Genomic DNA, 24,332 nt, shown 5'->3' with positions numbered 1-24,332 from the left:
TTGGGCAGTGGTTGCTTCCAGATGACCCTGAGCAGCTGGCGCGGTGGGTGATGGCATGGCAGGAGGGGCTCTCCCAGGAAGAAACCAATGACCTGTCATTCCTTATTTCGGGCTGTCTGCGTGGATCTCCACAACGCTGTTCTCTCCGTGGTGAAAGCGAGAGCGGAATATTAAACCACCCAAGCCGTCGCTGTGTTTCCGACAAGCTCCATGCAGGGGAGGAAATTGGAACCACATGAAATATTTACGCTCCATGTTGCGGAGCCGCTGCTGATGCGACAGGCAGCGTGTTGTTTTGGTTTGTTTGGGGTTTGCTTTTTGCCTTTTCCAGAGTGGATTACCATATGCCTTCCAGGGAGGACACTGCACACGGTGAGACTGTCCCTCCGGGGCATCATCTGGAAGGAGGAGGCCACTGTGATGGACAGGAAGAGGCCCTAAGAGCCCAATGTCTAGGTTGTGGGCCTGAGCCAGAGCAGGGAGCACCAGCTCCCACCTTGAGAGCCGTGTCACAGGGGGTGACAGCCTCAGCCTCCCAATCTGCACCCCCCCAACCAGGTAGACTTAACCTAGTCACATCACTCTTCCTTTTGGTTTTAAGGACTGCCGCCTCCCAATGTCTGCTGGGAAACCTGGTTTAAGGGGTCCTTGGCCTTGGTGCTGCCTGCAGACAGTATTGAAGACCCCCGTCCCCATTCCCACCACTCACCTCCATCACCTGCTCATGAGTGCCCTCCCCAGAGTGGACTGCACACCAGAGCCCCACGCCGTGGGTCCACACTGTTATTGTCTCACTAATTTTCTCCCTAGGCCTTATGTTGGCTTGCACACCACACAATCAGTTCTATTTGAAGACTTTTTCTTTTCTTTTCCTTTCTTTGTTGGAAAAGAATCAAACCTAGGGCTTTATAGATTCGAGGAAAGCGCTCAACCCTGAGCTACAACTCCAGCCCCATACTGAATTCTTATTTTAAAAAATCTGATTGTACGAGTGTTTCCTAAGGATGTACTTACATGTGGGTACTCTTCGGGGCAGCAGGAATTTGATGGACACTTTTCAATTTCTGGAGGGGCAAGTTTTACATGGTAAGGCCTGTTTAGCTTCCCATGTAGCCACAATTTGGGTGTGGTATCCCCCACACAGCCAACACATGTTTATCGAGCATTTATTATGTGTCATGAACTGGGCTAAGTTTTGTGTCTTCCTCCTATCATCCACATACAGAGCTTGCTTTTCTCTTTCTCTTCTCTTCTTTTTTTTTTCTTTCTTGGTTACTAGGGATTGGATCCAGGGTGTTTTACCACGGAGCCACATCCCAGCCCTTTTTAATTTTGTGACAGGGTCTCACCAAGCTGCTGAGGCTGGCCTGGAACTTGCGATCCTCCTGCCTCAGTTTCCTGAGTCTCTGGGATTGCAGACATGTGTCCTCACGCCCGGCCCAATGAGCTGCTAAGGAGCAGATAGAACTTTTACCAGAGTCTCTCCTCACAGGGCTCATTCCTGCTGGCCAAGCCACCACCGAATGCCACCTCACAGGAGGCCCAGACTGGCTTAACAAAGTGCAAGAAGACACAGACTTATCTGCAACTTTTCAGAAGTTTTATTATAAAGAGAGTTTGAGAGAAGGACCGGGCACCAAGACAGACATTTGCCGGGCCAGGATACAGCTGCAAACAACGCCAAGAACCAAAACCAAAACCAAACCCCAAACCACGCACACGTTAGGATAAACTGCAACTTTGTTCTCAAGTTTTCTTCATAAATAGCTAGACAAAAAGAAATAAAATTGCTGCTGGCAATTTGAAATAGGTGGACATATGGTTTACAAAAAAATCAAGGGGAATGCTTCCCGGTGGGGCTAGACATTGTCCGGTTCTCGGGTGCGCATGGAGAGACCCTGTGACAGCTGCTGTGTGCACGTCTCCCTCAAGAGAAAACTGAAAAACGATGCGCTAAGGGTCATATAAAACGCTTTGTACCTTAAAGGAAACTACTTTTCTTCCCCACAAAATAATCTTACAGATGTCTTCAGCACAGTTCTAAAACACTTAGTAGACTACTTACACGGAGCCCACAGTTCGTGGGGCTCGGGATCTTTAGTTCACACTGGAAAACCTGCGCGTCTGTGGCTGGGCCGGACCCTGGCCGCGCATCTTGGGGCGAGTTTCTGTTGGTCAGTGACCCCGGCAGGGCGGCCCAGTGAGCTTGGGCCGGGGTCAGACGTCCAGACAGAGGGGACTGTGTGCAGGGCGAGGAGCGGGGTCCGCGGTGACCCTGGAGCAAGCAGGTCAGCGGGCAGAAGGTTCCTGCAGGTTCTTCCGGCGGGCGCCGGGCAGCGGGCTGCCTCTGCAGAGTCTGGCGGGAGGTCGGGGAAGAGACTCAGCCCAGGGCAGGGGTGTGTCACTGCTATGCTGGCCGGTCACCCTGCCTCCTGCCACGGCCTCTCTGCTGTGGGCAGCCCTCCTGGCTCTGACATGCCCTTCCAGCCAGCCTCGGGGAGGGGAGGGAGGCGGGATTAGGTGAGGTAGAGCGATTTGTCTCTGGGGAGCAGGCTGTGGAGAGAGAGGGGCCGTCAGAGCTGCTGGATGGCCCCCTGGCACTGTGACACGGGCCAGGGAACCCCAGGGCCCTGGGCTCTGGCCCTTCGCCCCTCACCCTGACCAGCTGCCCCTCTGAGGTCAAATCGGGGATGGCCAGGGTCCTCCTGGCTGTCCACCCAGCTGGACCAAAGGGCCCTCCTGGATCCTCCCCGGGGGGTGCCATCCTCAGCTCCAGGAAGAGGGCAGCGTGCGTCTGCCCTTCAAGGAAGCCCATCCCAACGTCCCCAGGGCTCTCATGGCAGCCTGTGACCACCATGTTCCATTTGTATGCTTCCAAACAGAAGTACAGGCGGCAGGTGGTTTTTACGGATTTAGAACAGGGACCAACATCTGTGCTGGGCACAGGGTGGGCCCGGGGGAGGCTCGGACAGGGTCACATCCCTGAAGGACCTCCTGCCCCCGGCACCCTGACATCGGGGAAGGGAACTGCGGTGAGGGGAAGGGGCTGATGAGAGGCGGTCCAGGGGAAGGGCCACCCATGCAGAAGCCGTCCTGGGTGTGTGGGGTCACTAGTGCCCGGCAGTGCCCCACCTTTCACCGCGTGGGGCTCTGCAGGGCATCTGCCTGGGCCCAGTCCCCCCAAGACCTGCGGATTCGCTTTTGCTAAGGGCACGGGGACCGGCTGGCAGGGTGGGGGCTGAAGCTCCCCGTCCTGTCCCGGCTTTCCCTCTTGCTGGCTGAAACCAAGTTCCTCCACCTTAGAGTTGGTGTGGCCTGGCTCCAAGGGGGCTTTCTGGAGGAGGGGCAGTTAGCGAGGTGGACCAGAGAGAGCCGCGTGGTTCTGGGGAGAGGATGCGGCTGCAGGACTGGGGGGTTTCTAAGGTGGAGGCTTCATGGGTTGGACAGTTGGCCCTTTCTCCCAGGGGACCGCATCCAGCTCCTGCACACCCCGACGTCCCCTTCTCTAGGGAATGGCCCATGGCAAATAAGACCTGCCTTCCACAGGGGGCCCCCTGGGGCCTGTGGGCAGCCCAAAGCCGAGGGCTGACTGACAGGGGCTCTTGGTGGGACCTGCATTGTGCCACCAATCCTGCTTCAGGGTTCCCCTGGGATCAGGCAGTATGGAGTGTCCAGCTGAGGGTGTGTCCTCACCGACCCCTTCCCCTGCCCCGTCTTGCCTTTCTCACCCACTTCTCCCATAAGCCCTCCAGGCATCTCCAAGGACCACCTTAGGCTCTGCTTCTAGGGAGCCTGGCCTAAGGCATGGGGCCTACCTGGGAATGTCATATGGAAGAATTTTTGGAAAAAACAGGACAGAAGGAATAAAGGTGGCCTCGGTGTGCCCAGTGGGCCGGGGCGTCAGGCTGGCTGAGTGTGCTGGGCCCCTGCTTTGCTCTGCACTACCTGCAGGCTCCAAGTGTCCCCTGGGCAGGGCTGATGACACAGCTCCACGTCTTCCTGAGCCACTCCTCTGCCCCTGGCTGTCCCTATTCCCATTTTCCCTGGGTGGGTGGACAAAGGCAGGACCCATGGAGGCTGACCGGACACTGACCTGCAGGTGCCGACGCCACACTCCCCGCTGGGGTAGCTGCTGTCCCAGTCCCCGCTGCTCGTGGAGTTGGATGGCCCAGGTGAGCGGGGTCCCGAGCCGCTGGGGAACTCAGAGATGTGCGGGAAGTCCTACGGGGAAGGAGGGATGGTGAGTAGAGAGAGGCCCAGGGGAGGCCTGACTCAGGAGGCCAGGGCGGTGCAGTCACCCTGTGTCTGAGGGCATCCCCTCTGCAGAGGCACCTCCTGGGGGTCACAGGAGGTCCACTCTGCTCCCGCGGGGCACCTTTGGAAAAGTACCTCCGTCTTAGCTGAACCAGGGGGTGACTTTCCTGTCCTGAGCCTCAGCTTCCCCATCTGTCAATGCAGGGACCGGGCTGAGCGTGAGCCTTGGAACAGACTCTGGGGCACTCAGTGGGGCTCAGGCCTCGAGGGCTTGCAGGGGAGCCAGGGGCTGGGCTGATCTGGCAGAAGCAGCGGTGGCCCCCTCAGGCTAGGAAGCTCAAGTGGACGGAGGGTGAGAGGGGCCGTGGGAGAGCCGAGGGATCTAACTGGCAATGTTCACTGCATCCCACGCCTTGCAGGCACGGCACAGGAGACCCATTTCAGATATGGGAAAACCGAGGCCAGTACTGGAATTCTGCAACCACCTCCCCTCTTCTGAGGGGTCACAGAAGACGGGGCCATACTCAGCCCTGCTTACCTGTGGCCCTGGAGGCGAGGGGCTCATGGCTAGCTGCACCTGGAGCGCCATGGGTGTGGGCAGGACGGGAGGCTGGGGGGCCGGGGACATGCTGACAGGTGGGCTGAGGAGGGCACCCTGTGCATGGGGTGGCAGGGGCAGCTGCTGGTGCAGGGGGGGGCTGAGCGGGAAGGAAGGCGGTGGCGGTGAGGACGCGCTGAGCCCGGGCAGCAGGGACTTGGAGCCCAGTGTCCGGGCGAGGCTGGCGGGAGAGGCCCCACTCCGGAAGGCCTGCAGGTCAGAGGGCGTGAGGAAGGAGGCCAGGCCCGGCATGGAGTACATGGGCTGCTTGGGGGGCAGCAGCTTGGCGGGGGGGTTTGCCTGAGTGCTCTTGGTCTCGCCTTGGTCTGGGGGGCTCTGGAAGGAGAGGAAAACCAGTTACTTTGGAGAAGAGGTGATGACAAGCCAGGACTTGGGCTATGAGACCAGGGTGTCCTGGTTGGCCTTTGGGGAGAGCTGTGAGCTGTGGACTAGCCAGCCACAGCTTTGACCAGGCCACCTGCCACCTCCCCCACTTTTGTTTGGATGCTGGGGATTGAGCCAGGTGGAGTTCAACAAGTACATCTCCAGCCCTTTTTAGTTTTTATTTAGAGACAGATCTCACTAAGTTGTTTTTTAGGGCCTTGCTAAGTTGCTGAGGCTGGCCTTGAACTTGGCAATCCTCTTGCCTCAGCCTCCGGAGCCCCTGGGATTACAGGCATGCACCATCAGCTCCTGCCCACACGTTTATCCCTGCATGGCCCCCCGCCCCTGGGGGAGTTCCATGGTCCTGGGTCTTGCAGCCAAGCCAGGGTTGTGGCAAGCATCCTCTGGCTATGGCCCTCCCCAGCCTCTACGCCCCTGCATGGGCCCCTCCCTCTGCTGGGCTCTGGCTGGAAGAACTACGCAGAACACAATGCACATGAGGCGTGGGCCGGGTGCACTGTGGTGCACTACAGGTGTGACCTAGAGGTCTCACCCAGCCTTTCCAAGCCCCTGGAGCCAGCCGTTCCCATGGGCCCCAGTTCTGGGTCATCCCTCGTCAGTCACCTAGGCATCCTGTTACCTTGGAGACGAGGCTAGCCCTGTAGGCTGCCAGAGCTTTCAGATACTCCTTCTTGGCTGCTTCAGTCTTCCTCTTGTAGGCCTGGAAAATCCAAGACATGGGCAACACCCGGGAGAATGTCACAGAGGGGTCACCATGCAGAGCCCAGGTTGAGAAGGCATGGATTCTAGGGCCATGTGTGGATGAGGGCAATGTGATCAGAAGATGGGTCAGTCACTTGCTGGCCCCTCTCTGGGCTGTACAGAGAGTGTGGAGGACAGGGAAACATGCTTCACCTCTCTGGACATCGGTACCATTGGCTTCAGAAAGACGAAGCTTCTGGAAGCCCTCTCTTCTGACCCAGACTGATGCACATTTCTTAATGCTGCATGCTGGCATGAACCCTGCTTGTTCAGTGTCTTAGTCTGGATTTATATTTGCTCATGTTGTTATTAGGAATTTTGGACCTAGGTTCACATGGAGTATTGAGGCTTGGCCAGTGGTAATGCTCAGCTGATAGAGCACTGGCCTAGCATGTGCAAGGACCTGGAGTCAATCCCCATCACTGAAACAAATAAACAAATAAATACAAATAAACAGGACAGGGTGGGAGGTCAGACTCTCAACAACCTTCACTTGCCCCTGGGCTGCACTGGATGGGTCGGAGTAGTGGGCGGAGCCTTCAGAGACAGGGGACCTGAGATCCCTATCCCCCTAAGACGGCTCAAAAGGGAGAGGGCCCACTCCCCCTCACAAAGTGGCACCATAGGAAGGGAGACGCAGGCCAGAGTGTGCCAAATGGAAACTATGGTCCCTATGGCAGAAGTGGGCAGGGCCTGCCATGCCTCTGGTCCTCGGCATTGCAGAAAAGCCCAGTTAACGCCCAGCGCCACCAAGCATCCCCTGGCCCCAGGGCTCTCGAGCAGCAGGAGCCTCATCGGCCACTTGTGTGGAGGTGGTGGCTAGAGAGCTGGAGAGTCCTGTCCCCTGGAGCTGCTCCCACCCAGTGATTGACAGGCTGGCGCCCCGCAGCCTTGCCGTTAGCCAGTTCACCCTGCAGGTTCTACACTGGCCAGAGTTCTGGGGCAGGACTGTGCTCCAGGAGCCACGGCGGGATCCCCGATGACAGCCCTTTGTCACTGCCTTCCTCTCCCTGTTTCACCTCCCAAATAAACTTCTGCCACTGCCCTGGCCTATAGCCCAAAGGTGTTTTAAATTTTAGAGTCTGATAGAGAAAGCATTTCAAATAAATTCATCGACGGTCTCTCTCTCCGGCCCAGGCTGCTGCTCCTCTCCCCATGTCCCTGTCTCAGCGTATGGCGTCTCCACCCACCCAGAAAGCAGAACAGAATCCCCAAAACAAGTCCCCACAAAGCTCTGCATCCACCGCCCCATCTGTCTGGTCCCAGCCATTGTCATCTCCCACCTAGTTGACAGGGGCCTGCCACGTCCACTCTACCAGCCTTCATGAAGCCAGACAAGGACCTGATCCCTTCCCTGGCCCCGCCCACCTCCCAGCTCCATCTCTGCATTTAGCCACCCTGGACTCCCAGGGCCAGGCACTTGCTGGACCAGGCTTTGTCAGTACGGCTCCCCCTGCTGGAAAGCTCCCCTGGCCAAGGGAGCCCACCCTCCAGGTCTCACCTGGCAACGTAGTCCCTGCCCCAGGTCTAAGTCTGTTCCCTCCCTTTTTGTTCTCAGGTACCCTCCTGGCCTGTGACACAGTCACCATTGTCATTTTACATTTACTTATCTGATTATTGGATTAATTGCTCTTAGGCCAACAACCCAACGGAGCCTCCTGGTTCTACAGACCTGGGTGTGAGTCCTGGCTCCAACCTGACTCAGGACAGGTCAGCCTCTGGTGTCTCCATCTCCTCATATCATAAGAGGCAAGCGATGGCCACTCCAAGGGATGTTGCAAGGATGCAGTGAGGTCATGGGCAAGGGGCCCAGTAGAGAGCTCAGCCCAGACATGCTCAGAGAATGGGAGCCATCTTCCTTGTTTTACAGCTCAGAGAGGTTAGGTAGTCACTCTGAGGTTGCACAGCTGGTAACTGCTCTGCTTATAAGCTAGCTCTGTGCCCTGTTCTCCAGAGGCCTTTAGAGGGGGCCATAGGTACATGGCTAGGGGTACAGGAAGCTCTGGCCTGGACTTCAGACTTGAGTTGGATGGTCAACTCTGACCCTTTCATGGACAGGAAGTAGAGTATAGAATGGTTAAATCATTGGTGAATACAACTGCAAAATAGTAGAGCTGGAAGGGACCATGCTTCCTGGCTTACAGATGGGCAAGCTGAGCCCAAGTGCCTTCTGCAGGAGCCTCTGGTCCCAAAGGCTGGTTCTGGCCTCACACCTTCAAAGTCTGCCCTGAGTGTGGCCCGGAAAGGGATGGTGGCTCACCTGCTTTTGCTCCTCTCCCAAACTGTCCCACATGGAGGCCACGATTTTGGACACATCTCCGAAGGTGGCACTGGGGTTCTGCCCCTTGATGGCAGCCTGAGTGTCTCTGAAGAAGAGTGCATAGGCCGACACGGGCTTCTGGGGCTCATTGGGGTCCTTCTTCTTCTTTTTCTTTGGGTTCTTGGCCTTTTTTCCTGGGTCTGCAGAAGGTCTCTTCTCTCCTGAGATCTGCCCAGGTGACAGGAGTCAGGTTCACACCAGCTGAACCTCCTGCCCGCGGCCGCCCCACCCAGCTCCAGGGGCTGGACCCTGCTCAGCATCCCACCGTGGGCCAGTCCAGCCTGGCTCACACCCGGGGAGCGACAGACAGACAGAGACACACAGCCTGGGTAGGAGGCTGGGTATTGGTTTAACTCATCAAAGAGAACCAGGACAAGTGGAAAGTTGATTTGGAGAAATCTAGACACCTCTGTGGTCCCTGCAAAATTGACTGCTGATCCAGGTGACTAAATCGCATGGGAAACTGGCTAGTGACCTGGAGACTTTTAATTTTGATGGATTTTTAATCTCTTCTGTTGATCAGAAATCATTTGTGTTCTTTTTATTTTTTATTTTAAGACAGGGTCTTGCTAAGTTCCTTAGCGCCTCGCTAAGTTGCTGAGGCTGGCTTTGAACTTGCGATCCTCCTGCCTCAGCCTCCCGAGCTGCTGGGATTGCCCACGGCACCTGCTTTTCTGTCCCTCCCCCTCCCCCAATTAATGTCTTTCTTTGCAAAATTCCCTCATCAGCAAGGAACAGGAGTCAAAGCAAAGACACATTCTGCTGGAGAAGCAGGGGTTCCTGAGTGGCCTGTTAGACCACGTTTGGGTCTGACCCTGTAAGGCTGTGCTGTCTTTGGGGCCATCTCCAAGTTTCAGATGTGTTTTTTCCTTAACTGCTCTCCTTCTGCAGCCCCCTCCCGGGTGTGATCACGAACACTCTCCAAAGATTCCCTTGATCATAAAAGGTCAGTCTCCCCCACCTGTAGCTGCTGTGCAACTCTGGGCCGGTGGCTCTCCCCTGGCCCCCGGGAGGTGGTAGGAAGGGATGAAGCTAATGGGACATCATCAGGCCAGCCTGGAGCTGGGGACCATCCAGAGAGGCTGTAGGATCACAATCCCACTTAGGGTTTCCAGGGTGGGGAGGGGTGGAGATGCTCGCCACAGACCTAAGTGGATCAGTTAGGACCCTCAGGCCACACCAGGACAGGAGCCTTGGGTCCACGGTCCTGGCTCCTGCTGCAAAGTCTGTGACTCAGTGGGTCAAGAAGATGACAGTGACACCATGAGCAGGTAAGAAAACCGGAGGCCAGAGGATGAGACTTGGACCTTCATGTCTGAAGGTCAGGGAGGGAAGGAACAGAACACAGCTTCTGTCCTGGAGTCCCCTCTGCAGCCACCCACCACGCCAAGCCTCCGTCCTTCAGCACTATGTGGAGAGGTCCTTATGAGGAAGAGAGGCACAGGGCCATGGAGGCAGGGTCACGGGCCAACTCTTCATTCTGGGAGATTCTGGATACAAACTCCTGCCTCTGACCCTCCTGGGCCTCTGTGCCTAGCAAAAAAAGAAGCTCTCTAACCAGGAGGAGGCTTGGGGTCCCTGCAAAGGACCAGGGCGTGGGCAGGTGGCGGCTCTCATTGGTGATATTTTGAAGAGGCCTACCACCTGTGGACTTGAGGGGTGCTGGGAGAGGGTGCATCCCCACCATGGGACCACCGATTTTGTGCCCCATCCTCAGTCAGTGTGGAATGCCCTAGGCCCAGAGGACCTCTGTTGGACGACACATTTTTGTCAGAATAAATGAGGGCTATGTTAATTAGCTTGATTCAATCATTCCATGTCACATATCCACACGACTGTGCACCCCATAAAAATATACGATTAATATCTCTCCAAATATCTAAAGGTTTTTGTGAGCAATATTTAACAAAAAGTTCCCTCAAAGGCCAAAGTGGCATGAGACCAGGCCCTGAGGCTCTTGCTGATGTCATCGATGCCACGGAAAAGACGCGCTGGCCATCAGGAATGAGACTTGGCCCTGTTTCCGCGACATCTCCTCCCGCCATCCTTCAACACGGTTAGAGGGGTCTCTGCTGCGTGAGTGAGGGTTGGGATTGAGGCTGAGCTTGCCAACAGTGCCTGGGAGATCTAGCACCTGAAGCCTGGTGTCCCTAGGTCCCCTGGGTGCTCCCCAAAGACTAACTGCTCCTGTCCACCTGACCCATCTGCTGATCTCTTCCTCCTTGGTTTCCAGCAAAGGGCACGGCCCCCCTTCCTGTCTTTTCCAGAGTGAAGTCCCCACAGGGCCCGTCCCCACAGATGGGAGGGCATCTGACAGCATTGCTGTCCACCCCGCCTACCTTGAAATGTGCTTCAGACTCCTCCTCCTGCGTGGAGCTGGAGGGAGAGGGGGTCGCCGACTTGCTCCCTGGGGGTGACGGGGAGCTGTGGGTGATGCTGCTCCGGATGCCCATCTGGGAGATGAGCTGGGACTGGCTGAGGGCGCTCATGTGGCTGGCCAGCATCGCGGGGCGACCCAGCAGAGGTCCTGGCCGGCTGGAGTCATAGGCAGCGACCTCCGAGTGCACCATCTCCTGGATCTAAGAAGGACAGGGCATCTGTGTTAGAAGGACCTGGCCTGCGACACCCTCACATCTGCCCTGCAGGACTCGGAGGGCATTCAGATGAGATGGTGGGGGTCCCGGCTCTGTGCGGAGGGGGAGTTCCGTTCTGCTTGGACCTCTGCATGATTTGGAGCACGTGTGGGGGAACGAGGGCTCCCTGGCAGCTGGCCATTTTGTTGACATTCACCCTGGACAGACAGCACTTGAGCCCTTGCCAGAGAGTTCCGCCCAGCTGTGAATGATCATTTTACGGTATGGATCTTCCCTCCTGGAATGCATCTCTGCATCAATTCACTGTGCAACATAATAGCAAGGAGTGCAAATGTTGGATGCCATTGTCTCAGCCTGGCCCTAGCCCTGACCAGCAGTTAAGTGACTTTGACCGACTAACTTAACCTCTCTGTGCCTCAGTTGTTTTCAACCGTACAATGTAGATAAAATCAAACCTATCTTCTCAGGTGGTTGAGGATCAAATATGTCTGGCATGTCATAAGCCCTGGGTTACAGAAGCATTTGTTCAATTCTTTGAATTAATAAATCTCATGGTAATGTTTAGCACTTTTCTTCCTCTAGCTAATTTTCCTATTAGCTTCATTTCTAGTGATATTTTCCAACTGGTTGTTTTCAGAATTCAAGAAGCCACTGAGGGTACATATGAGAATTTCTCAATACTAAACACAGATCGGTGGGTCCTCTCCCCCCATGCATCGTATAGACACCTGAGCTTCCGTGAAGCTGGCCGTTCGCACACTCATAATTAGGTTTATTTCCTCTGCATCTGCGATTGTTTCCTCTTTCTAGTTTCTAATGTTAAATATCTGCATTTTCTGTATTAGGCAAACTAAACAGGCTTTCAGGTTCAGGTATATCGTTCCCCGCCTCAAAATAACCAGATCTCAAATTCATCCCTCTGATTCTCTGTCTTCTGATGAATCTTAATATCCATTTTATCTTTATTAATCCCCCCCATCTGCTTTTTAACAGTCTGTTAATTTAAAATCATCTCTTCCCATTCTTTATTTTTAGTAATATGTTTAATGCTGTGAATTTTCCTTGGAGCATGGTTTTAACATCTCTCACAGACTTCATCATGTAAGGATTGTGTTGTTGTTCTTTATTTTATGTACAGGTATTTATTTTATGATTTTTTTCTTTGACTCAACAGTTGTTGAAGAAGAGTTCTGAGATGTCTAAGTGGTTTATTTCATTTTGCTACTAATTAAGTGAATTATTTGCCCTTTTAAGAATTGGTTAAGGGGCTGGGGATGTGGCTCAAGCGGTAGCGCGCTCGCCTGGCATGCGTGCGGCCCGGGTTCGATCCTCAGCACCACATACAAAGATGCTGTGTCCGCCAAATACTGAAAAATAAATATTAAAGTTTAAAAAAAAAAAAAAGAATTGGTTAAGGTTTTACTTGGGATCCAAATACAGTGAAATTTCACACATGTCCCATAGTTCTTGTAAGCTGAGCGTGGGCTATGTTGGCAGATGAACATAGCAGAATAACATTGCCCATTTGGTCAGCAGTGATTATTATTTAGACTCCTTTCTTACTTTTTGGCTCTAATCTGACACAGGCTTGCCTAGTTTGCCCCTGAGTTTTCTGCATCCATCAGAATCTCCCTTTAGGGGCTGGGGATGTGGCTCAAGCGGTAGCGCACTCGCCTGGCATGTGTGCAGCCCGGGTTCGATCCTCAGCACCACAGACAAAGATGTTGTGTCTGCCGAAAACTAAAAAATAAATATTAAAATTCTCTCTCTCTCTCTCTTTAAAAAAAATCTCCCTTTAATATTTAAAGTTTTTGTTTTGGTAGAAGTTGGGTCTTATTGTAAGAAGATGGCTAATTGCATCTTCCTTATGCATCAAATTTCTTTATGATTATAATGTATCTAATTTTTGGTCTCACTTTTTCCTTGAATTCAGTGGAGTCTGATATTGCTATTGCTGCCCTTGCCTATATATTCTGTGAATCTGGAATGTCTTTATTTCTGAGAGAATGTCTTTTACATATCTCTTAGTTTTTATTTGTTAGGATTATCTGTATCATATGTTGGTGTTTGTATTTTGGTCAGCTTTAAAAAGACAGCTGAGACAATATTTCCCTTTTTCTTTATACCTTGGGAAAATATATAGCATAGATATTATATTTGCCGTAGAGAAACGTTAAGTGTTGTTTAGATATAAAACCATCTGAGGGGGGCTGGGTTGTGGCTCAGCAGTAGAGTACTCGCCTAGCATGTGTTGGGTGCTGGGTGCAATCTTTAGCACCAAATACAAATAAAATAAAGGGATTGTGTCCAACCACAACTAAAAAAATTTTTTAAATATTAACAATATTAAAAGCCATGGGAGGCCCAGTGTTTTTGTTTGTGTGTTTTTGCAATATTTTCCATGGATAATAGGTCTATTGTAGTTTCCATTTTTTCTTGAGTCAGTTTTGGTCATGTGTGTGTGTGTGTGTGTGTGTGTGGACACACACACACACACATATCTCTCTAATATATAATTATCCATTTCATTCAGATTTTAACACTAGACTATTATATTTTTAGTCCACTTTATGGTTTTGTAGTTAGATCCCTCAATATTACAATATTACAATTATAATTCTAAAGTATACTACTGTCAAGGTACACTGCTTTTTCAATTTTTCTTTCTCAAAAGTTTGTATATCTTAACTGTCAATCAAAAGAACCAGTTCTTAATATTTAAAAAAATAAATTTGGCAACTTCTTAATCATTATCAGTTGGACTCTGTTTGGATCTCAGGTGTCCTTTGCTGTTTGTTTTTTATCTAGCTTTTTCAAATGAAGCAGTTTATTTCTTTGCTCGTTGATTTTGTGGTACAGAGGCATCTGGGGCAGGGTTTCAAACAGGAACCAGGGTACCACACAGGGGAGGCTGGACAATGTCTGCAGACACTTTTGGTTCTCACAACTGAGGCTGCTCCTGGCATCTGGTGGTGGTGGCCACGGATGCTGCTCCTCTCTAACCTGCCCCTGAACACAGAACTCTGTACCCCCAAATGTCAACAGCACTGAGGCAAGAAGCCCTGCTCTCAGGCCATGATTTTTCACAGGAGGAAAAATTTAGCTGCATCATATCAATATTTTAAAAATATTCTACAACTGAAAAGTTGGTTTTCTTTTTCTTTTCTTTTTGTTCCAAGTTTATTTGGAAGAATGTTTTTCATTTAATGTCTCCTTTGGTTATTGTGGTCAGAAAATGTAAATTTTAGAAATTTTATTTTATTTTTTTTTGAAAATAGCTTCCATTATTGCTTAGAAGATGGCCAATTTCTGTAAAATTTTCATGCACATCTGAAATGATGTTCCCTCAGTCACATACGAATTTCTCCGTATGCCTACTCAGTGCAGTTTTGACTACTCTAGCTGTGAAATCTCAAGAAAAACGAGGGAAAGCCTACCATTTCCATTGTGTTCCCATTAGTATCTCCACCGAATTTAAATAGGTTTTGTTCTTATATATTGATATAAAATTATTCATCCCTTTAATATATGAGAACATTGTGCCTTCGTTAAGCCTTCCCCTTGTTTATTAAAAAAAAAAAAATCTTTGTCTCAATTCATCTTTGTCTTAAATCCCACTTTATCTGTTGTCATTACCACTTCCCCCCCACTGTTTTATTTTTGTCCTGCATGATTTGAAGAGTGCCTTTGGTAAACAGCATCTAGGTAGATGTTGATTTCTAACATAGTTCTTAAAACATTGTGTCATACATATTTTATTATCAACCATAAAAAGACCTGAAAGTCAGACTTTAAAGTGAACTGTTTTAAAAGGTAGAGGTTTTGAAATCTTCTTTCCTCCCTAACATGCAACGCACTTTTCCTTCCTTAAATCTTGCATAAGAGACTGGCATTACTTCCTCAAGGGAGGATTGGCAGTAGGGCTCTGTGGTAGGATTTGCTGTATTTTCTTCCAAGCCGAATGCTTTAGAATTCTTCAGTGAGGTACTCCTGACTCTAATTTAATATCCTGCCAACTCTTGATAATGGCAGATTTTTGAATTTCTGCAAAACTGTTAAGGGTGAAATGCTCTTAAAGTCATTCCAATTTGCACTGTTCTGATTACGAGCGAGGCTGAACACCTTTTTATAAGTTTACTGGGCCATTTGGGTTTCTGCTTCTGCTGCTGTTTCGAGTGTAAAGTAGCAGAGTTCTCACTTCAGCAAACAATTTGACAGCATCCAGAATATCAAAGGCATACACATCTGCAACCTGGCAGTTCCCCTCCAAGGTATAAAGAACTTTCCTACATGCACAAGAAGAGAAATACACTGGAGTAAACGTTGGGAAAGGCTTTGAAATGGGCAGATGAGTGTCCTTTCAAAGCACTGCAGGGCATTGTCTAGGGGACTTCGGGCGTCATCAGATTCTGTCAGAGTGCTGTCTTTGACTAGGTTATTTTACAATTTTGTCAGCTGTAGAAAAATGATAGTAATGCAATTGGTTTTGTATTATTTAAACACATTTCAATTCTGGTGAAATGTGGATCACAAAATTTTCCATCTTAACCATTTTTAAGTACAGTTCAGTGGCATCAAATGCATTCAACCATCACCACCACAGAATTCTTTTCCTCTTGCAAAACCGAAAGTCTGTACCTGTTCAATAATAACTCCCCATTCCTCCCTGGTCCTGTCCCTCCAAGTCACTGTTCTGCTTTGTGTCTCTATAAATTGACCACCCTAAGGGCCTCGTCTAAATGGAATCATATCATATTTTTTTTTGTGACTCCTGTATTTCACTTGGCATGATGTCCTTAAGATTCACCCACGTTGAAACATAAGTCAGAATTTCTTTTCCTTTTTAAAAGTTGAATTATATGCCACTGTGTGCATATTCTCAGGAGTGGAACTGATAGATTATACAGTATTTCTAGTTTTAATTTTTGAGACATCGCTACACTGTTTTCCCTAGTGGCTGTCCTGTTTTACATTCCCACTATTAGAGTTTGGATATGGACGTCCCTCAAAGACTGAAGGACTGAAGGCTTGGTCCTCAGCTGGTGGCACTCCTGGGAGGTGGTGGAAACTTTTTTGCAGGGATAGGTGTCCTGGTTGGAAGAGATGGGTCACTGGGGGCCTTGCCTTTGGAGGGTATATTTTGTCCTTCTCCCCTTTACTCTCTCTCTCTCTTTTTCTCTCTCTCCTCTCTCTGCTTTTCTGGCTGCCATGCGGTGACAGCTGTGTCTCATGACACCCGCGATCACTCCATTCCTCACCACAAGCCCACAGTGATAGGGCCAATAGACTGTAGACTGAGACCTCTGAAACTTCGAGCCAAAGTAACTCACTCTTCCTTTTAGATGTTTTTCTGCCTCAGTGGCAGAAAGGTAACAAACACCCACCAATAGTGTGCAGGAGTTGTAACTTTTCCACATCCTCACCAACACTTGTTGGCTTTCTCTCTCTTTGCTGGAAGTCATCCAAATGAACGTGAGGTAGAGCGTAACTTATTCTTGTCCACAAAAATGCAAATAAAGGGCTGGGGTTGTGGCTCAGTGGCGGAGCACTTGCCTAACAGGTGTGAGGCCCTGGGTTCAATCCCCAGCACCACATTAAAAAATAAATAAAATAAGTAAATGAATTTATGATGTCCATCTACAACTAAAAAATATTTTTTTAAAAAATGCAAATAAATTTTTTCTGGTAGAGATATAATTGACCCCACTCTATTCTATTGCTGAATAGATATTAATCAGTTTGGCATTGACTAGAAAATTTCTTGCAACATTCCTGATTATTTATGTACATGTCTATTCTTTAGCTTCCTCTCTGAAAACAAATTGTAATATTGTACAGACTTCTTCATTAATAATGAGTTGAATAAAATGTTGACGTTTTCATTTTATATTTGTCTGAGAATCATGATATTTTGAAAATTACACATTACAACAAAGATGATCATGGCAGCAATTTTTTTTTTAAATTCTAGAAAAACTGGAAATAATCTAAATGCCAACTGGGAAATAGTGAAAACCTGGTACTCACAAAATGGAATTCTGTTCAAAGGGAGCTAGTGACCTGGAGCCACATCTACCCAGCAGATGCACTTGGAAATAGCAATGCGTGGAATGTTCCAGAAGGACACACACAGTCCAGTACGTTTATGTGCAAGTTTGAAACACACAACATTTCTTTAAAGTGCTTAAGGGTATATAAAAATTCAGTAGAAGCATAAAAACACCTACTCCAGAGTAGAGGCAGTTTCCTTCTGAGAAAGAAAGAGAGACGGAAAGGGGGGTGAACTCGCATCTATAATATTTATTTCTTCAAAAGCAAAAAAATCTAATCACAGATGGGGGTGGGGGCAGCTCTTCAAAGCGAAGCGCAGAACTCAAACACGAGGGCTCTGGGGAGTCGGGGTGGGGACGCGCTGCCTGCCTCATCACTTACACGCCCACATTATGCACCATGAAATGTCTCAAATAAGGCAAGAATGATCCGTGCATCGCCTGCCCGGGCTCCAGGCTCCATACTCAACGGCCTAATTGACATCGTCACCTGATGCCCCACAAGCATATCAGACGAACATGCTGAAAGGGAACCCTTCATTCTCCCCTCCTCCGGCCCACTGTTTTCACCCAAACTGCAAAGGGCATGTTCATTCCTGCAGCTGCCAAAGCCACAAACTGGGGCACCTGCCTCGGTTCCTTCCTTTCCCTGACACCCCCTGCCCAGCCTGGATGCGCCCTGGATGGCCCCTCAGAAAATTGTGGAGTTTCCCCACAACTCTCCCTGCAGGTCATTGTCACCCTCTAAAATATGTAAATCAGCTCAGACTACTCCCCCCCCACACACACACACACTCCTTGAAATCCTTCATGGGCTTCCTGACCTTCTTAGAATAAAATCTTGTCTATAAAACCAAAAATAACAATAATAATGGCTTTCTAAACCTCAAAGTTCCTTTGAAATAAAAAATTGCACAAAGGTATTTTTACATGGAGGCAATACTTGACCCTCACAGGTTCCTGTGAGCCGAACACTTTCTACTTTCTTCAGGTAACTGACATTTTCTATTGCCATTTATTTAACTGTTGCCTTTTTTTCTCACCTCCCATTGAAAACATACCAAGTTCTCAGAACTGAATCTTTTCCGTAGTGCTTTTGAACTCTTAAAACTTCTTTCTTGGAGTTTTGGGAGACAAATCTTGGGCTGATCATCTTGGCTTGGCTGGTTCTCAATATTGTCGCTCACAATTTTCACTGCATTTTAAAATCCAATAATCACAAATTTGATCAGTCTTTCCCCATTTTGAATTTTCCTCATCATGTGGACACCTATGTCATCGAAGTTTGTTAAGAACGAGGTTTTTTTTTTCCTCCTTTGGGGGAGCCGCAGCAGGCACTTTCTTTACAACTCCGGGTTTTGTACCATTGTCCAGTGACAGTTCTTTATAATCCTAATTCCTGGACGAGGACCTTCACATGGCAAGAGCAAATGCGTGCTGGATCTCAAATAAAAGCAGCACCGCAGGCCACCCAGGAAGGAGGCCGAATTCTCCACGCAGGTGCCTAGCTCCCGCCATCATCAAAACTGTATCTTCCACAACTCTTGCCAGACCTTGAGGAGCCTCTGCGTGATGACAGACATGATTCTGGGGACCAGAAGCCCTCAGGGTCTCTGGGTCAACTAAGAAGACAGAGCCCTGCGTAAGACAGTATGTGACCACTAAGTCAGGGGTACTGCCACTCTGAGTCCCAGATGTGCCAGGGCATTTTAACAAACTGGGTTCTAATTTCCTCTAAGTGAAAACTAGGCCCTGAGTCGGGGGCCTGCTATCCAAGGCTACCTTAGACCCATCTGTGTGGACACTGCCGGTGCCCAACCCCCACTCCCTGTACCATGAGGCTGGATCCATCCCTCATGTGCTGGGAACATTGGAACCTGTCCCTTTCTCCAGAGAAGTGTCATTGGCCAAATGGGAGCTGCTGTCCCCTCAGGAGCTAGGACACCCCACCAACCCCAGGCCTGCAGCAGAGCACATCATGGCTGGACTTGTGATGGCAGAACCAGACCTGGCTGTGATCTCTAAATATTGCAAGAAACTGTGGACCAGGGCTCAGAATTTGGAGTTTTTTATTTCCCAGAGGCGGAGAAGAAAGTTTGGCTTTCTCCTCTCCGGGTGCTGCTGGCTGCTGCTCGCCCAGTCTGTTTCCCGCGACAAACTGGCACAGGGCTGCAAAGGCGGCCCTTGGTGTGTGGTGCAGCTGGGCTCTGGGGCTCCGGCTGAGGCCACATCTCGGCTCACCCCTGTACACCGGTGTCCCACAGCTGCTTCTCCAGAGGGAGCCTTCAAGAACCAGTCTCTCAGTGGTCCCTGTGACCCAGTTTTCACTTCCAAGGAGCCTCACCTAAGCTCCTCCTGGTGATACTGAGCAGCAGAAGGTCACCAGCAGTGACCTCAACCTGGGAGGGACAGGAGTTTGTGGAGAAATCCTCCGCCCCTCTCTGGGTCGGCTGCCACAGGTCTCTCCAGGGCCCCGCAGGCTCGGCTTCTCGGGGGCCCCAGGAGTTACCGCCAGGAGCCCACCCTCAAGTGGCTCTCTCCAGTCTCCCTCTCTCCCTCCCTCAAGGGGCTTCCTGGGTTCAACCCCCAGCCAAACCACTTGCACCCAAACCCCTGCGTCAGGACCACATTTATTTATTTATTTTTGTGGGGGGTGGGTACTGAGGATTGAACTCAGGGGCACTCGACCACTTTTTGGGGCACCCAAACAATGATGCCAGTCTCCTCCGAGTCCCAGGTGGCTTCCTCAACTCCAGGGGCCATGCTGGCCGCTAGCTAGAGCCAGCCTCCTGGAGTAGAAGCTGCCCCTCCTGCAGACTCCCAGCACTCCCACGGGCCTGCTTAGCAATGGCCTCGCCTTTAAAACGCCACACCAAGACCTGCGCCACGTCGCTCCTGACCTCTCCAGCCTCTTCCCAGAGCTCCCTGGGGACACAGGGCTTCTCTCCACATGGGGTCTTCCCTCTGTGTCATCAGCCCCAGAGGCTTCCCAGATATGTCACATCAGAGAAACCTTCCCGGCCTTGGCTTTCCTCCCCACCCCTAGCTGTCCCTCTTCGTGGGACACCAACTTACACCAACTGATAATAAAGGCACTGCAACTCAGAAAGATCAAGTGGCTTTCCCAGGATCACAGAGTCGGGAAGCGGGACAGCCCAAATTCTGCCTGTCTTCCCACCTGAGATCCTCTCTGCACCACGCAGACTCAACGGCTCTGATCGAAGCCCAGGGCAATAATGAACCTGCCCTGGAGCGGGCAGCAGGAGGATCAAAGGGAAAGAATTTTTTGCAGTGCTAGGCGCATAGTAGGTACTCAGCAGAAGTCTCCCTTCATCCTCCATGAACTCGCCCAAGGTGTGAGTTTGTATGGTATCTCACCTGGGATAAAAAGAGGCTAGAAAGAAGAGAAGGTTCTGAAATAGGAGAGGAGATGGGAGGCAGGAGGGGACTCCCAAGGCCTGGCCCAGGGCTGCTTCAAGAGTTGGCAAACTTCTGTAAAGGGTTGGATATTAAATATTTTAAGTTTTGTAGGCCAGATGGTGTCTGTTGTCACTACCCAACTCTGCGATTCTAGCAAGAAAGCAGCCTCAGATACTATGCAAATCAATACCTGTGCCAATAAAACTTTATTTACAAAAAGATCTGGAGGGCTTCTGACCCATGGCCCTAGATTGCCAAGCACAGTGTTAATCGATGTTGATAAAGATAACGGTAAAAGCCTAGGAGCCTTCATTTGGCAGTTACCACTTGCTGTGTGCCAACTGGCTTTCACATTGAACTTGTACCAAGACATGGGAGGAGGGTGTTTATCGTGAACGTTTTGCAGATGAGGAAGCTGAGGCTCAGAGTGGGAGTCATTCAGTTGCAGGTGGTAGAGCTGGGACCACGTCAAGGTCTGTGTGGTTCCCAGGCCTGTGTCCTGAGCCTGAGGTCGCCAGCCCTCCACCTGCTCAGGTGCTCTCCCACCACTGAGCCCTGCCCTGGCAGCCACCGGGGCTCTTGCTCTGACCTTGCACTGCAGACTGTCTCTGAAATGAGCATAGCCCTGGCCCCTGCAGGACCACTGCACTCTGTTCCCCGGAGGCTGGGTCTGCTGATCCTGAGGCTACAACTCTGTCCCTCTCTAGGAACTGCCTTTGGCTGATGGAGCTGCCCCCCTCAAGACCACAGCCCTTCCCAAGGGGTGGCTTTGCATCCGGTGAAGTGGGACTTCAAAGGCCCAGTCCCCTTGACTCAATTTGGGACATCTCAAACAGGAACATCTAGCTTCAGAGTTCACTTGGGACTGGCTGAGACTTCTGCAGCAATACCTTCCGGTTCATGATCTTTCTCTCACCAACTCTGCTTTCTGTACTCCTGGGGGTGATGCTTCTGAGAATGCTCCCCACTAAACTTGTAAATAAACTCCACTTTGGAGTCTGCTTCTAGAAGCCTGACCGGCAACAGCCCCTGGGCAGCCCCATCTCTCTGCACCTCCTGCACTGGGCTGGTCCTACAGAGGACACAGCCAGCCTGTCCCTATGCACTGTCCATGCCTCTCTCCAGCCTTCAGCAAGCCTAGGTGGCAAGTGCAGACAGTGGGTCAGAGGACACAGGGGTGGCCGCAACTCAGTCTTTCCTTCAGGATGATCCGTGCACACCCATCCCCAGCCAGGAGGTTGGGAAGAGGGGCAGACTCTGAACTGGGCCTTGCAGCTGGCCTGGGGAGAGCTGGTGGAGAAGGGGTGATGTCCAGGAGGAGGGGAGCCTGGGCAAAGCCCTGCCGCTGAGATAGGCCTGGTCTGGCCTCAGTGGTGAGGAGGGTTGGACTGTGGGGGACCTGAGGGCCAGGTTGGAATGCTTCTCCCAGGCCAGTGGAGAGCTGCCGAAGGGATTTAAACAGGGGAGGGGTGTGCTCAGGACTTCCCTTTGGAAAGACCATCCTGGCTGCACACGGATGGCTCAGGAGGGGGACAGTGTGGTGGGGTCCATGGCAGTGACCGGTCTACCAAGTGCCTGAGAGGTACTGAGGAAGGTTGGTAGGTGACCGAGAGGGATGTGGGGGAGGAACAGTGTCCCAGAGTCAAGTGACACTCTTCGGTTGAAACAGTGGTAAGTCCCTGAGGTGAGGCACAGGAGTAGGAGCAAGACGGAGAGGGTGTGAGCACAGGTGGAGAGCCCCCAGGGTATTTATGGGCTTAACCTGTTCCCAGGTTGTGTAGATTGAGCGGTGGGCACTTTTGTGGTATTATTCACCCTACCACCCTTGGATTGAGGATGTGAGAAGTCACAGCCACAGCTCCCCCAGGCCGATCTAGGAGGGAGAAGAAGAGGTCACAGATCCAGGGTCCAGCCCACATGTCTGAGGCCTGGACTGGTGCCAGAGGTCTGGAAGTTAGCCACGGTCCTCTAAGCCTGAGCCTTCACTGCTGCCTGGAGCCTCTTCCTCGGAGAATGCTGGCTGAGGGAGTAGATGGATAGCACGAGCAGGGGTGGACATCCAGAGGACCAGACAGCAAGTGACCCCAGAAGCAGTTCTGATGAGCAACTCCAGGCAGAGATCTGCCTCCATTCCCATCTCCCTCTGATAAGGAATCGTAATCACATGGTTGGATCCATCCAGATAACCTAGAGCCAATCTCCCCATTTTAAGATCTTTGACTTAATCACGTCTGCAAAGTCCCTTCTGCTATACAAGGTCCCATATTCATGGTTCCCGGGGGATTGGAATGTGGAAGTCTTGGGGTGAGAGAGGCATTGTTCACCTGGGAATTAGCGATATAGAAGTCACCACCAAAGCCCCCCCACACCAACTTTCCCATGGACACTCTGCTGTTGGAAATATCCTCAGATTTTAAGAGCCAAATATTTCGAAAATTATCTCCTTTTAGAACAAAAAATTCTAAGACAAAAGAGAAGAAAAGGCAGCCAATGGAGAGCCCGCTTCACTGGCAAGCCTCATTGGTAAGTATTTCTAATAAACTTTCACGCTTGGCGGGAGATCCTTTGCATGCTGACAAATTTCTCCTGAAATTTAGATGTCTTGTTCAGAGTAATAGCTATAGCACACAGGTGCCCAGCTGCTATTGTAAAATCAGTAAGCATTTAATTGAAACAAACGACTATAATAATAGTACATTATCCCTGCAGGCCGAGCGCCATCACAGTTTTAATTATTGAGTTAAGAGTCAGACTAATTTATCCTTTAAAGCAACAGCCCCGTGCCTGGTTAGACTGATCATCCTGTTATGAATATGGTGTCTCCAGCAGAGAAGAATGTGAATGGAAGGCAATTTGTTCCCTACAAAGATGGTTTCGTCTTTGAAGGCAGATTTGTAGACACAGCCTGCTGAGCTGCTGGACCTGGGACTGCCCAGGTGAAGGTGTGAGGTTTCTGTTCAGGAGAGGATGGGGCCATGGTCCTTACACCTCTCTGGGATAGAGGCCCTGCCTCCTCTGTTGGCTCCCTGCTTCATTCCAAGTGGAAGCCAAAGTCCTGACTGAGCACAAACCCCTCTAACACTCCCTGCTCCCCACCTGGTACCTCTCTTTCTCCTCCCCCTGATACTCTGCCCTCACCCACCCAGCACATTCATCTCCTGCTGTTCCTTGGATGCCCAGGTGGGCCTTTCTATAGTTTGGTGCCTTTTTGCCCCCAGGAGACATTTGACATATTTGGAGATATTTTTGGTTGTTAAAATTAGGAACATGACTGGCATAGACTATAGTTGGGGCACCTGGTGAGAGGAGGCCAGGGAAGCAGAGAACCACCTTCAATGAGAGGACAGCCCCCCATGGCCTACAGTGACCCACCTCCAATGTCAATCAAGCCGAGGCTGGACGAAGCTGCTAAGTCAGTGATGGGCACTCTGTGGAATCTTCTCCCCATCCAGAGAACACTCATCCTGCACACCTTCTCTACAAGTGGTGTTCAAGCCTCGCCTCTCCCAGGAAGCCTTAGCTGCACCCCAAGCTCAACACACAGCAGGCCAGCATCCCGGTCCCTGCTCACATGCTGCGGGACTTGCTCTAGTGTGTTGTCCACTGTCTTGCTCCCCTGGGGCGGAGGCCACCCCTGTTGCCACACTTAGTAAGTGCCACCTGGACACAGGTCTTAGTTGTGTTCACAGAATCGCTGCCCCAACTGGGACAGCACTGGACACCTAGCCGCTCAGTGAATGCCTGCTGAGTGAACGTCCACAGACTCCTGCCCTCCCCTCTCCTGTCCATGCCTTGGCCGCCACACAGAGCACATGCAGCCTCCTTGTGGCCCCCAGCCCATCCCTACTGCCAAGGTTGGCAGCCGTTTCTTTTTCCTGGACAACAGCAGCAAGTCTCTTCATGGTGCTCAGGCATTTCTCCAAGGAGATTTCTGCCCGACTCCCTCGTGT

The 24,332-nt window shown here is 50.9% G+C and overlaps 1 protein-coding gene across 4 annotated transcripts in view; it reads right to left on the bottom strand.

The window, feature by feature from the left end:
- Positions 1-2,289: 2,289 nt before the first annotated feature.
- Positions 2,290-24,332, bottom strand: part of Tox2 (TOX high mobility group box family member 2) — a 124,747-nt gene continuing 102,704 nt past the window's right edge. For 2 of the 4 annotated variants that reach the window (XM_077800044.1, XM_026383272.2), the window contains exons 4-9: positions 10,658-10,897; positions 8,259-8,486; positions 5,877-5,957; positions 4,793-5,188; positions 4,094-4,221; positions 2,290-2,356 (exon numbers count right to left, since the gene is read on the bottom strand). In XM_077800044.1, the coding sequence (XP_077656170.1) occupies positions 2,290-2,356; positions 4,094-4,221; positions 4,793-5,188; positions 5,877-5,957; positions 8,259-8,486; positions 10,658-10,897 (1,140 nt within the window). Of the gene's footprint in view, positions 2,357-2,516; positions 2,554-4,093; positions 4,222-4,792; positions 5,189-5,876; positions 5,958-8,258; positions 8,487-10,657; positions 10,898-24,332 lie in introns of those variants that run through there. The other 2 variants (XM_077800045.1, XM_026383273.2) reach the window with 1 other exon arrangement.

Source organism: Urocitellus parryii, chromosome 6 (assembly GCF_045843805.1).
Source record: "Urocitellus parryii isolate mUroPar1 chromosome 6, mUroPar1.hap1, whole genome shotgun sequence".
NCBI lineage: Eukaryota > Metazoa > Chordata > Mammalia > Rodentia > Sciuridae > Urocitellus > Urocitellus parryii.
Note: the sequence above shows the minus strand (reverse complement) of the source record. Positions and strands in the feature narration are given on the sequence as shown.